The sequence below is a fragment of the Lissotriton helveticus genome, chromosome 2_1 (genome assembly GCF_964261635.1).
Source record: "Lissotriton helveticus chromosome 2_1, aLisHel1.1, whole genome shotgun sequence".
Lineage (NCBI taxonomy): Eukaryota > Metazoa > Chordata > Amphibia > Caudata > Salamandridae > Lissotriton > Lissotriton helveticus.
The window spans coordinates 1,098,208,456-1,098,222,872 of record NC_136059.1 but is presented as its reverse complement, the minus strand read 5'-3'; the positions used below and the strand labels follow the sequence as shown (position 1 = coordinate 1,098,222,872).

The 14,417-nt window shown below is 43.6% G+C and overlaps 1 protein-coding gene across 1 annotated transcript in view; it reads left to right on the top strand.

Moving 5' to 3' along the window:
- The window catches only part of FREM1 (FRAS1 related extracellular matrix 1), a 792,938-nt gene that overhangs the window by 320,303 nt on the left and 458,218 nt on the right, over positions 1-14,417 (top strand). The window contains exon 15 of the mRNA XM_078675906.1: positions 6,260-6,468. Within this exon, the coding sequence (XP_078532032.1) occupies positions 6,260-6,468 (209 nt within the window). The remainder of the gene's footprint in view (positions 1-6,259; positions 6,469-14,417) is intronic.

The window sequence follows — 14,417 nt, the reverse complement described above, 5'->3', positions numbered from 1 at the left end:
TGGGGGTTTAGACCAACATCATTTCCGCACCCCAAGAAATAAGTGGTGGCCAAATATTTTCCCCACCTTGATCCAATCTCGCCATACAAAATGCAACTCCCAACCAGTTCTCATAATTTGGTGGTCTGGGATCTTTCCAGAACTTACAGATCTCCCTACGGGCTATTAAAATCAAACAAAGAAGTAAACCCAAGGATTTATTAGAAAGTCGACTTGTGAGGTTATTATCAATGCCAAAAACGACTAGTGCAAGGTTGAGATTCAGCTCCAATTTAAGGATTCCCTCCAATGTCTTCTCCACATTCTGCCCAAAGTCTCTCAAGTGAACACAATCATAAAACATATGTAAATCATCCGCCTCCAGCAGACCACACCTTGGATACTTGGGAGATGAATTTGGAATACATTTTGCTAATTTTTTGGGCGTATAATATAATCTATTGATTGCATAAAAGTGGTTCTTTTTTTAAGGAGGCTGGCTTAACAAATTTGTATAGGTTTTGGTGAGACGGAAAATAAAGAGTAACAGATGCATCTTCCAGGACAGATGAATTCCATACTGTGTATGGGGGGGGGGAGCTCTGCATCCTCCGCATCCAAGAGACACCTGTACCATAACCCTACCTCCTTCTTTCTAGGATTTACATATTGAAATATTTGTTCAACCTCCCAGTTTCCACTAATATGATCCTTCTCAGCTGAGGACCAGGAACGTTTTTGCAAATATTTAAAGTGGGACAAAGAATCACCTATTTTAGCTCGTAACACTGCCCAGGGGTGTACACCGTCCGTGGATATTAAATCAGACCAGATCATAATTGCCGCCCTTTTAATAGGGATGGCTAAGTTGTCTTTTAAGCAAACGGGAAGACCCGTAGAGTCCCAAATTGGGGCAAAGTCGGAGTAATATTTTATTCCCCATCTCACTTTAACATTTTGCCATACATCAAGTGCAGGTCTTATAACTTTTAAACAAACCTTTTTGAAAAACCTGGAACAGCCCAAATGTATACAGAAATCCAGTGCCACCTCCCTCAAGATTGGCCATGGCACTCAGGATCTTCCCCCAGTTGGTTTCAGCAGGGCTAGAGAGTAAGCAACGAATATTTTTTTAACTGAAACGCAAGGGTGTATAGAAATACATCTGGAAGAGCAAGACCACCCTTCAGTAGCCTCCGTTTTAACTTCTTCCAGGATAGCCTCGAATTTTTATTAGACCATATGAAGCTCCCTATTTTGCTTTGAATTTTACCCAGAAGTTTGCCGCAGAAGCCTAGGGGGATGGTACTAAACAGATACATCACCTTGGGCAGGATGACCATTTTAACCAGGTTTACCCTGCCGTAGATAGTAAGGGGAAGATTCTGCCATCTCAGGAAAAGGTGGTCAATTTCGTTGGACACTTTCCTCAAGTTAAACGCAGGGATATCTGCTAGGTCTTGTACTATAGTGATTCCCAAGTACCTGAACTACCCACAGCATCGCCCCGCCCAGCCTTCGACACCCCAGCACATTACCTCGGTCTTAGAAGGATTGACTGAGTATCCAGAAAGCAGACCAAACTCGTTCAGGGTATTCTCTACCCTGGGAAGCACCCAGGGTAGTCATTAGTATAGACCAACAGGTCATCTGCATATAGGGCCAACTTACAGTTGTAATCAGAGACCTGAAAAGGAGTAATTTGTACATCAAGTCTCAGGGCTTGAGGGAGGGGTGCGATATAGATGTTAAACAACAGGGGTGAAATAGGACACCCCTGCCGTGTTCCCCTTTGTATGCTGAAGCGTGGTGTCAATAAGCCATTGAGGAGAATAACAGCAGAAGCCCCCTCATAACACCTAGTAAGAGTATCTATAAATAATGGACCAAACCCCATCGCCCTTAAGGTCTCCCAAAGGTACATCCAATTAACGCGGTCGAACGCCTTGGCGGCGTCGAAAGCAGCCACAGCCAAGGGTTTCGACCGTGCCACGGCCAGATCGATACAGCCTATTAGTTGCAAGGTTTGTTCTTGAATATATCTTCCCGGCATGAAGCCCTTTTGATCTACATTGATCAACTGGGGAGCGACCTTGACCAACCTCCCTGCCAAAATGCTAGTAAAGATCTTATAATCTGCATTTAGCAGGGAGATCGGTCTATAAGAGTCAGCTCTAAGCGGGTCTTTTATGGGCTTCAAAATTAACACTATTATAGCTTCCCTCCATGATGGCGGAATCCTGCCTTCAGAGCTATATATATACTTAAACAGCCCACAGAGTCTAGGCGCTATCACGTCCTCCAAGGTCTTATACACTTCACCAGGGAGGGCGTCTGTTCCCGCGGCTTTATTATTCTTGATTCTTTTTATATTGCTCTTGGCTTCTTCTTCTGAGATGGGGCCTTCTAATATGTCCCGGCTCTCTTTTGTCAATGTAGATAGAGCTTTACTTTTTAACCAATCTTGGATTAATTCAGTAGTAGGTACTGCCTCTTCTTTATAGAGCTTTGAAAATAGGGATAGAAGGCACCTCTGCATGTCCTCCTGATCGCATGAGGTCACACCAGTCTCATCTACAATTAACGTATTGATGTTATTCTTTGCTCTATCTGTTTTAATCTTCCATGCTAGGGTAGCTCCTGCCTTTTCCCCATATTCGTAGTTTACCATTTTGTGGGCTGCCCACTGAGCCCTAATTTTATGAACTTATGTAGCTCTGTAGTCCAAACGAAGGCTCTCCAGGTCTCTAAAAATTTGTGGCTGGTCTTCAGGTGGACCACTCAACCTGACTTTTTCTATTCTTGATATCTCATTCTCCACCTCTTGAAATTCTCGCAACTCTTCCTTGTTTTTGGAGCATATCCAGCTATGTAACACACCACAAATATGGGCCTTGAATGCATCCCAAACAAAATCAAGGGATGTTGACCGTATATTTTCAGTAAAGTACTCTACAGTTGATGTTTTAATGACACTGATTAATTCCTGGTTTGACAAAATGGCCCTTTTTAATGTCAACCTGGAAGGAGGTTTAGGTTTACCGCTTAAATAGAAGAAACTTATTGGAGCATGATCGCATATGATAGATGTAAGAATGGAGACATCCACCAAGTGCTCCAAACCACACAAATCAGCAAGAATGTAGTCTATTCTCGAAGAATGGCCGTACTTTTTACTAAAAAAAGTAAAACCTGGACAACTGCCCCTCTTGGACCTCCAAACATCCACCAACCCGAGCTCATGCATCATATTAGACATTGCCTTACGTGTGCGAGGCGCAGCCACATGTCGGCTATGGTTTGACCTGTCTTTAGATGGGTTAAGGAGGACGTTGAAATCACCCCAAATTATTATTGGGGTGGTGACTTCTACCAGTTTGGTCTGCACTTTAAGGAGGCAAGCTGGGTCATCTAAGTTGGGACCGTAATAAGATACAATAGCGAGTTCGACCCCCGCAATAACCCCCTGTACCAAAATCCACCTCCCAGATTGATCTGTTGATGTAGACTTAATAGAGCCACCTAGCCCAGATCTAATCAAAACCGCGACCCCCTTACACTTTTGATTAATTTACACTTTTGAGTATGTTTACTACTTTCTGCTTATTTACAAACTTTGAGTGAAAAATATTACAAAACAAAAATTACTGTACTGCTACACCCAGCATAAAAAATAGAGGTAGGGAATTAAAATAAAATCACATAGGAAATGATATTAAATGAAATCAAATTATTTCAGATAGTTCAAAATATAAAACATAATATTGAATGGTAAAAAATATATAAAAATAGTACATATTTATCTTTTAATAATAACATATTTTAATACACTATTTTGAATGCATAAATAATGTAACAAGAATTTTTATTAAAATATGACCAAATAATTGTAACTAATTCTGTACATCACATTTAATAATTATTAATGCTTAAGAAAAAAGATTTTCTTCTTTAGGTGAGAAAATATTTTTTTATTGAAACTGCAGAAAATAATTTTAATTCTATTTAATATATTTCCATTAGTTACAAATGTTTTTTTTTAATTTAGGGCTGTAGTGGTGTACATCACTTTATTTTGTTCTACATCTCTGCCCTCACTGCAGACACAACTACAACCCAGACACAAGCAATGTTTTAAACAAAACCATCCAAATTCAACTGATTTCAAACACACCTATATCCAAAGCAAAATATTATTTTAGGATGAAAATTAGTTGTGCTTTCACTGGCCTCCTCAAGATCGTGATCTTTGGACAGCATGTGAATGGGCATGCTGCAAATAATTCTTGCAGGTAAGTAACTTATTTCTTCCAAAACTTGGAGAAAACAGCACAGTCATGTTCCCCATACATACGCCTAAAGGAAGAAGTGCTTATCAAAAAAGTGGGAGGGGGAGGGAGGGTTTTAGTGACAGAGAAACGTTTAGAACCCTGCTTTTTAAAAAAAAAAAATCTCTTGGTCCACGAGCATTATTGTGTTTTATTCATATGGTTAGCTTGTTGGTCCTTAATCTCTCCTCTAACTCTCAAAGTGTCCTGTGTTGTTTTAATATACCCCACTTATGAATCCAAACACACAACATAGATGACAGGTAGCTCACTTGTTAAGTGGAAACTGAGTGCCTTTTACCTTGAAGGACTATTTTTTAACCCCACTAACCATCGGTTTCCCAATAGCCTGATTCAAAAGGACAGCAGAGCATAGTTAGCTGATGTGCAATGTCAGAGAAAACAATTGACCACCCTCAGTGGACTCGCAGATCCTTGAGTTTATTGAGGAGGAAATTAAAAGGTAGAGGACAACACATGTGTCCTTGCCATGCGAAGGCTTCTCTAAACAGCAAAAAAGTGATGGGTAAGATATTTGAATTGGGTGGCTAGTTTTGAAGCTTTTCTGTGCCACTGCAGACAGGAACCAGCTATACACAGATCAGTCATGGCACACCTCACAAAGGACAGCTGAGACTGAACTACCATTCCAGGTTCCCTGGGATGGAAAACACAAACAATCAAAGACTTGTTGGACCTCATTAGTACCCTGAGGATTAGCAAACTCCAAAGCAGTGTCAGAGCATACCATTCTAACTTTGCGAAAGTCACAAAGGCAGCAATGTAATGTCTGAGTTAATCTCAGCTTCTAGTAATCACTTGTGTCTGGATTCCTGTTCACTGTGTTTAGGCCTCACCAGAGACAGCACATGTGCTGTCACTTGTGAGACATTTTTTAACTAAAAGGGGGTTGGAGCCCGCCCATTGCTTGCTATTTGTTGGCTCTATTGTCATGGTCATTAGATTGCTTCTCATTGGTCAGCCCATGCCGGTTTCACTGCGTCTTCATGTGTTTCTCCCTTCCCTCGAGCCTGGACTAAGTACTAATCAATTGCTTTTTTACAGTCCTCCCTCTGTTTATGCTCAGACTGAGGTTATTGCACTGCAGCCCCGCGTGTATTCTTGATGACATTAAACTACATAAATATTAGACATCTAAAAACAATTACAGTCAAATGATTAAATGATCACAATTATAAATTCACGAAAATATGTAAGGAAAACACCCACACTGAATCACATCTTTAATAATAATCCACATTTGTAAAGCGCGAACAATCACCCGTAAGGGTCTCTAGGCGCTGGGGGCCGTCGGGAAGATTAAGCAGGCTATTGCCCACAGTAACATGGTGCTGGGCTAATCTGCCGCCGGCCCCAGGGATCGAACCGTGATCCCCAGATTCCGACGCCACACCTTTGTGCATTTTATTAAAATGACGAAACAGCAATGATCAATAGGGACCTCGTATTCGCAGATTTATCATTGATCCTTCCCTCTCGTGCCTTATCAGGATCAGACCCTGTTCTTAGCACAAGGTCATTGTGTGTGCACAGGCTCAGGAGGGTTGTCTTTAAAAATATTCAGTTATAACAATGATGGTGAGGCTTGAGCCGCCATAGAGAATAAATAAAGTGACACACAGGCGGCACAATCCTGTCATAAATAAGCCCCCTAATAGTGAAGGCAACTTGTTTCTAAGTGTTTCAAATTTAAAAGCTAGATTTTTGACTAAAGTAGATGATTCATATCAGAAATCTATTGTTTAGGTTCAGAGAGTAAACACATAATGACTAATGCAACTCTCTTTGCAAAAGGTTACCATTTTCATCTAACCCAGCTGTTTCTTAGGCAATTTATTATCGTTTGTCACTGTGGTTACAATATCTGAAATATGAATTTGCAATGTTTTCGTAGTAAATATATTTTCATAAGTACATATTTCCATTCTCAGGTGTTTACAAACCCTCTGAAAGTGGAAGAAGGTGGAGAATGCACTGTCACTTCCGATCATGTACTGGTCACTGATGCAGACACAAAGCTGGAAAACATCGCCCTACAACTTCAGAGAGTACCACTGCATGGCACGGTCCATCTCGATGGAACACCAGTAGAGGAAGGAGGCAGTATCCAATGGGGTGACATAAGAACTTCTAAAGTTAGGTTAGGACATGTATATATTTTTCCTATTTAAGGTCTGCTGTTTTAAATAATATCTCAAAGTAACAGTCATTTTTCTGTGTTATCATTTATTAGCTAGAAAACCAGTGGTTGACTGAAAACTTATTTAGGAAAATACATTTCATGTACAGTTAGATTGCACAGTGCAGAATGGGTGAATAAGTGACAAGTACATATTCCATGGGAGGTGCATGACTCTTGTATCTAAGAATTTAAAAAAGTGGGGTCAGTAGAGCCTATGATTCATCAGTAGATGATAGACAAAACATGGATTCTGTATAAGCAAGTTCTGTTTACTAAAAGGGACACACTAGGCATTCACATTAAATACCTGGCTCCATGGCAGGGAATCTGGCTTCTTACACATTTAAAGTTTGAGAAAAGGTTGAGACTGTTTCGGCCCCACAGTCTTTAATCATTTACTTTGCCAAATAAAGTGGGGGATTTCCAGTGCCAGCTATCATGAGGGAAACTTTGGAGGGAACCAGCTACAAGATAGTTCAATTAGTCTTTCATCCCATATCCAGGTCACACGTCCAATTTACATGTCAGGACCGCAACTGAATATGACCACAGTTTCCTCTGCCTTTGCCACGACAAGGCATAGTTCACCATCTTTCGGGTCCTATCACACAGGCTCATGCACCACCTCCTCAAAAGAGTGCATAACCCTTACCTTCATTACACTTTAGGAATTTGATTTGCCCTCTGACTCTTGCCGGTGTTAGACACCTTGGTCCATGTTTGAAAATGAGTCAGATGGGTAAATGACATTGCTGCAGACCACTGGTGCCTGACGTGGGTCTCCCTGTCTGGATACATGATGCAGTTGAAGCATTTTGGTTCGACAGTCATGCTGGGAGTATGGGGCCCGTGCCCCATCCTTACCTCAGCGGCCCCCAAGAGATGCTGGGGTGGTTACCATGGGAGGGCGTAGTGATGATCAATCTCTCAAGGCCCCTTGGGCACAGTGTACCCTGTGACATTCCTATACCAGAGCAGAGAGCCCACTGTCACCAGAAACCTTTCTATCCAACACAGAGCATCTTTCAGCACACAGCTGCAGAAGAAATGCGCCCTGGGCGGCCAGGTGCATCCTGGTGGTGGTCTCATAGAGGGGATCCATTTCATAGACAACCCACCTTCCTTCTGTGTTGAATGCTCTGGGTGGACCGCATGGGTCACACCCATTTACCTCTTGACGGTATCATGCCCTGTTGAACTCTCTCTTCAATGCTCTGCTCATCTTTCAATTACCTTACTTGTAGGCTATCAGTCGCATCTCCAATTTTGATGAAATAATTACAATTCCCCAATCCCTTTCACAAACAGGGTTTAGCAGGTTATCCACACCTGTTGGCAAAGGGTAGACATATGCAGATCTGTTCAATGTAGCACACATGCAGCCCAAGGCATTTAAAGGCATAGCAGAGCTGTTATTGCTCCGTCCCATGTGTTCAACACCACTTATCCCTCTAAGAAGGACCACCACCCAGAGAATAAAGGTATATTTAACAAGCTGTCAATCCTTTCAGTGTCAATGTCGGGTGAAGTTTCCCATGTTGAGTCACACTAAACCACCGGATCCACTTATTTTGGCACCCTTCCATCAATTTCTTTAAGTTTCAGCTTTGCAACGATACTTCCCTCAAAGACTTTGCTTTCTAGGAAGTTGCTCGGCGGGTCCAGGGACTAATGCTACCGGATGGCTAGCCAGCATGGTTTATGGTTGGAGCTATGATGGTATCTGATCATTTTCAAACTTTTATTCTTGATTTATGAAATTATTCTTGGCAAATACTTTCATTTTGGTATATCTTGGAATCATTCCAAGACTTTCACTTCTAGCTGCACAACAGGAATACACCGGCAATACCTCTTAATCATGGTTCGATTCCAAATACAAGCAAATTTGAACCAGAATCCTATTCTATTTTTCCTAGCTGAGGTATTCAGGTGCCAGCCACCTTTCAAAGTAAATACTTCAGTCCCCACAGGGCACTCAGTGAAGAGCATCAAGGGGGTGCCAAGACGCAGGGACAAGGGGCACGCTATAGCATACTTTGAGGCAGACTGCCATCCCAATACAAGGGTCCAACTAAAAGCCTTTACTGTAGCGACCTTAATATATGCCATTGGAGATGGCACCAAACTTGCACTCCAATGGTTCCTTTAAAAATTATTTAAAGTGCACTCATTCAAATGACAGGGTCTCAAAAGAGTCCTGTAATGTTATTTTGCATCACTTCATACCTGAGTTGGGAGTAGGTAATTTGCATATCTGCTGATTTCCTTGGATGTGGTAGCCATTTTGCAGGGTCTTTCTCCAGAATCGAACCCTGATTCCCCCACAACACTTAGTCACCATGGTAGGCACAGAAAGTACCATCGAAAAGTCGAAATGGAAGACATATAACTATATCATTACCATAATGGAGCCGTGCGATCAACTCACGTTTATCTAGAATCAGCAAAGAGGCTGGGTGAGCCCAGATTGATCTTGGTCTGACAAATGCACACATACCAAGAAGTCAGCATTCGTCAGCGTGTATTAGTTCTTGAATTACCACTGTTATGCAAATAACAGATGGCGCTATCAAAGTAACTGGTTTAATGAGCTTTCCCAGTTCCACTGTAACAAACATGTATTTACATATTGATGGCTTAAACTTTAAGACAAGCATCTGCTACTAGCAGGATCAAGCAGGTACCTGCTCTGCTGGAGGGAAAAGAAGCCACATGCCCATCCCGGTCGATCCTTGTACTCCTCTTGAGCTTGTTGGGGGAGCACCCGCTGCCTGCAAATAGGCTGGGGGGGGCTCAGTAGTTGCATAGGCACAACCTGGATGACCAGCCAGCATCTGTGGCTATCACCCCAGCCCGATCGGCTGATCAGACCACTGGGACTTGTGAACTGCCAAGCTGGTTGTCTTTCGCTCTACTGGGTGGGAAAGGACTTCACTAAAGCCAGACCCTTCAGTCAGACAGTTCCAGTAGGAGTAGAAGCTCTTTGCTTGAAATAACAGCTAAGGCTAGTCACGCAGTCCATCTCTAAATGAACCAAGTGTGCCCAATTGATCAGAGTGCGGTGTAAGCTAGAACATCCACAATCAGGCTGCCCTGCACATGGATGATTGCTTCACATCCCTGCCTGCTCACCAGCAAAGCAGGGTCACAGAAGGGCCCTTAGAGTAGAGCTGGAGGAAGCCACAGACCGAGGTCTCTATGGGTCTGGGGTGGACCAGCCAGGGTCCCTACAGTATCTGAGGAGAATAGCCAGATGACAAACAGATCTCGTCTGGCACCTTGTACCTACTAATCTGGAGGCAGGCCACTAGCCTTTCCTTTAATCTGTGCTCCGGAGGTGATAGTGGGGGTGTTTGAGTGACTGAATCTGACCTCCTGGAGCCTTGGCTGAGCTCGATGTTTCAAATGATACCTTATTGGGACAGTTAGGACAGTCAACTTGGTGTGCCAATCCCTCCTAATAAATGCAACCAGATGGCCAGGATGAGGGCAAGGATGAAGACAGACTTAAGACAGACTTAAGACAAACTTAAGACAAACTTAGGACAGACTTAAGACAGACTTAAGACAGACTTAAGACAAACTTAAGACAAACTTAGGACAGACTTAAGACAGACTTAAGACAAAATCCTAACTTTACTACTGCTAAATGCCTTCTGTGAATACCAAAAGTAGTAAGTTTAGGATTTTGTCTTACGTTAGTTCTGTGAATCGGGCCCATCGTGTCTAGTTGCACCCAGCCTTTTGAAAAGTCTCTGCTTGGTCTTGGAGTGTCTACCTGAATGCAGAGGGACTTCGCAGGCCGGCTTCATGGAGCCATGGCTAGGCCCTATGCCAGACCAGGCAATGGGGGAGCTCTAACAGGATGCCCGGTTGCATCTTCTAACCCTGCTTAAGCAGGGAAGGCCACCCAGGGCCTGTGGAATCCCAGCTCGGCTGCTTTGCAACACTGCAGACCATTGAAAGGAGTCGAGGGCCCAGGGAACTATACCACTGGGCCCACCGGAGCTCTGACCCAGGTCCTGGTAAGAGCTTTCCACTGGGGCAATGTAGAGTGCCTGCCTGCAGACTGTGCAGCCCCAGCTAGGGCACTTTGCAACATAGTGATCCAGTGGGTGGGCCTAGGCCAAGGGGAGTGCGCTCCCAGGCCTGATGGAGCTCTGACCCGGGTCCCAGTCAGAGCCTTCCACCAGAAAATCTTGGAGGCCCACAGGCGGAGCGTTATAACACAGTCCAGTAAATGGATCCAGGTCCATGGGACTGCACCCTTAGGCCTTCTGGAGCTCTGACCTTTCCACCCCACGAGAATGAAAGACTGGTCATCAGGTTTCTTGCCTGTACAGGTCTGCGCAGAGCCCTGTCCATGGCATACAACCAGAAGAAAAGCAGGTCACCCATGCCCTATTCCCTACTAATCTACAGGAAGACCAGCAGCCATTCTTGCACTTCCTGTACACTGGGTGGCAGAGGGGGGTGTTCAAGGGAATGTATCAAACATTCTTGAGCTCTGGCTGGGCTTCAGTCTGAAACAAGCCCTCATCTGTGCTTCTAGGGCAGCTCAGAATGCTGAACACGGAGTAACATGTTTTTATTTACTTGCATACCTTGTTCATGTATAACATCACCAGTGATGTTGGTGTGACGCATTTTGTATACTCCTAATTTGATGAATATTGCACAGGCATAATTTCAGACACTCCTAATCATCTTCTGTCACTGACTAGAATATGAAAGGCTGCTAAAAACACAGACTACGCATATGTGTGGGCAGTGACATGCAGATGAACTCTCACATCAGTGCACTATCAAAGGGACCATAAGTAAATCACAACAAGATAGCCTAGGAACTGCCTACAGCAGTAGGGGTATTCTATAAAGCCCAACCATGACTATGGCAATGTATTTTCTGCCACAAATCCTAAATAGCAAATAGATTGCCTTTCAAATCAAAAATTTAACCACTGAGTTGATCATAGTTGGCATGATACAGATATTCAGTACATCTAGCACTAACCCTTGGAAGATTACTAAGGCTTTCAATCAAAGAGAGAATATAATTCAGACCACATAGTGTTGCTAAATCCCAGGTAGGCACAATGATCCCCAGCCTCTTCCAAAAACTTAAGCCTGGCGTTCCTACCAAACCATTCTAGTAATCTCCACAACCAAACTGCCCCTACTTCCAAATGTCTTGGGTGAATGGTGAAGTGCTTCACACTTCTAACACATTTCTAATGCTTGAGATCTGTAAAGCTCTTCTGCTCCACATCAGGACTCTTATCACCTTTTGTACAGTGCTATGGCAACACTTTTTCTATTACCTGCAGTTAATTCTTGACAGATTAATTTTCCATTGAAAATGCTTATATATGTTTTCCTTTAAAATCAAAGCTGAAGAAAAAGGTTTTGATTATATATGCTTTTTAACCTTTGCTTGATGATTTTTTTCTGCCTGAATCGGTTTCACCAGGTTGCCAAAATCAACCTAGTTAAAAAAAAATTGAGTGAGGATTATTTTATTGAGTTTGTTGTTTTGTTTATTTAAACGGGATTGCCCTTTAGCAGCCAAATTCTTCTTTCTTTTTTCTTTGAGCAGGGGTTCCCTCATTAACCTCCTCTACTATCCTATCACCCTCCTCCCTGTCATTAAACCCCCATTTCTGCTCCTCCACCTTCCTCTTCACCCCTTTTCCGAAACATCCACCAGCCCATCTATGCTTCACCGGTCCATTATTTTCATCCCCCATCTTACCTCTGTTTTGCTCGCTTTTCCTTCTTCCAGTCACGTTTTTGTATGTTAATCATGGGTCACAGTAGATATAAAAGAAAGACTACCACAATATTTTAAATCTTATTTGACCTTTTCCCACGAAAACACTATGTGTTCGAGGCATATGGGCTGCAGATGGTACATTTATGAATAGATCGCCATCTGGTGTTGGGCTCGGATGATTGCACTTGTTTTTCTTCTGGAGAAGTCTTTGTCGTCATAGATGACTCCTTCTCTTGGTGTTAGTGCGCATGGGCATCGGCTCCATCCTTAGATTGTTTTTTTCCGCCATCGGGTTCGGATGAGGATCGAAGCGCTCCGGACCGACTTCGATAAAGAAGGTTATATTCGGCGCGTAACCCTTTCCAATTCGACGGTATTGTTATCGAACGCGACTTCACTTCCATCTCGACGCGTTTCAAAGAACGACGACTACGAGAAGACCAGCTCGACGTAGTCCAGCCCGGAGTCCATGGAAAGGACTCCATTCAAAAAATGTCCAACGTGTGGTGCTAAGTTCCCACACAAGGACCTACACGAAGTGTGCAACCTCTGCTTGTCCCCTGAACATGAATCCAGGGACTGTGAGGCCTGTGCAGCATTTTCTTCAAAATCGACGATTAGAAACCGTCGAGCCCGAAGACACGAGGTATCGAGAATGCAGTCACAAGCAATCCCGGAGCTGTTCGAGGACCAGGACCCAGAACAGGAGGAAGAGGAGGTCGACGAGGCGGGGTCAGAAGCGGACGAGTCCGACGTCGAGGAAATCGATGTCCAGCAAACCGTGAGTGACGACGTCCCTTTACCAAAGAACAGACCCCGCACGGTGTCGACCCCGCCCTCGAGCCCGGTCAGACAACCGAAAAAAGTTTCCGACGCCCCGCCTTCGGGCCCGGCAACGAAACCGAAACCGAAACACTCGGTCTCCCACCATGGTGGTTCCGATAGACGACCCACATCGACACTGAAGCTCCATGTCAAGGAAAGCTCGAAGTCGAAACAGTCCATGTCGACACCGAAACACGTTTCGACGTCGAAAACACCCTCGACACCGGGGACATCCTCGACACCGAAAACATCGGATCCGAATAAAATCTCGGTGCCGAAAATACAAATGGACAGTCAGAAGAAAAAACACCTTTCGGACCCGAAAACTGCGGTACCGACACAGGAATATAAAACCGATCCTAAACAAAAGACTCTGTTTATTGATCCACAAACTGGCAAGGTAGTCACAGAACTACCTAAAAAGAGGAAGAATGAACAGCCGGACGACAAGACTCATCCGAAGAAGAGAACAATGGGGACAAATACAACTCCTCCCCCTTCTCCAAAACCTAGAGACACACCCTCTTCTCCTCTTCCTCACAATAGGCCAAATATTCCTCCCACACGACCATCTACACCTACAACAGATGTAGAAAGTGACACAGGGGAGGGAGAACATCCTGGGGATGATGAAGACACAATCCCAGAGGAGGCAGACCCATGGGAAGAGTACAATGTAGGGTCAGATAACGATAACGACCCTGAATTGTATCCTTCAAAACCTTCATCTCCTGATGATGATACTGGTTTTGCGCAACTCATTAATAAAGCAGCAAAATACCACAAGGTAGAACTACATGCAGAACCTCAAATAGAGGATTTCTTATTAGAAACACTACCTACTGCACAAAGAACATCAGGAACACTACCAATGCTTAAGGGCCTTCTCAGTCACACATCAGAGATATTCAAAGACCCGGTGAGGGCTAGGGTACTGAACCCAAGAATTGATAAGAAATATAGAGCAGCTCCAAAAGACCCAATATTCATTAAAGGTCAAATTCCTCTAGACTCACTAGTGGTCACAAACGCTCGTAAGAGCGCAAACTCTTTATCTACAGGAGAAGCTCCACCTCCTGACAAAGAGTCTAAGCTAATAGATGCCTCTGGCAAGAGAGTAGCATCTCAAGCGGCAAACAGCTGGCGCATAGCTAATACACAAGCACTACTTGCAAGGTATGACAGAGCGCATTATGATGAATTAGAAAAACTCATCACACATCTCCCTAAAGAACATCAAAAGAGGGCAGATCAACTCATACAGGAAGGGAAGTTAATTACTAACACTTCAATCAAGTGCGCCCTA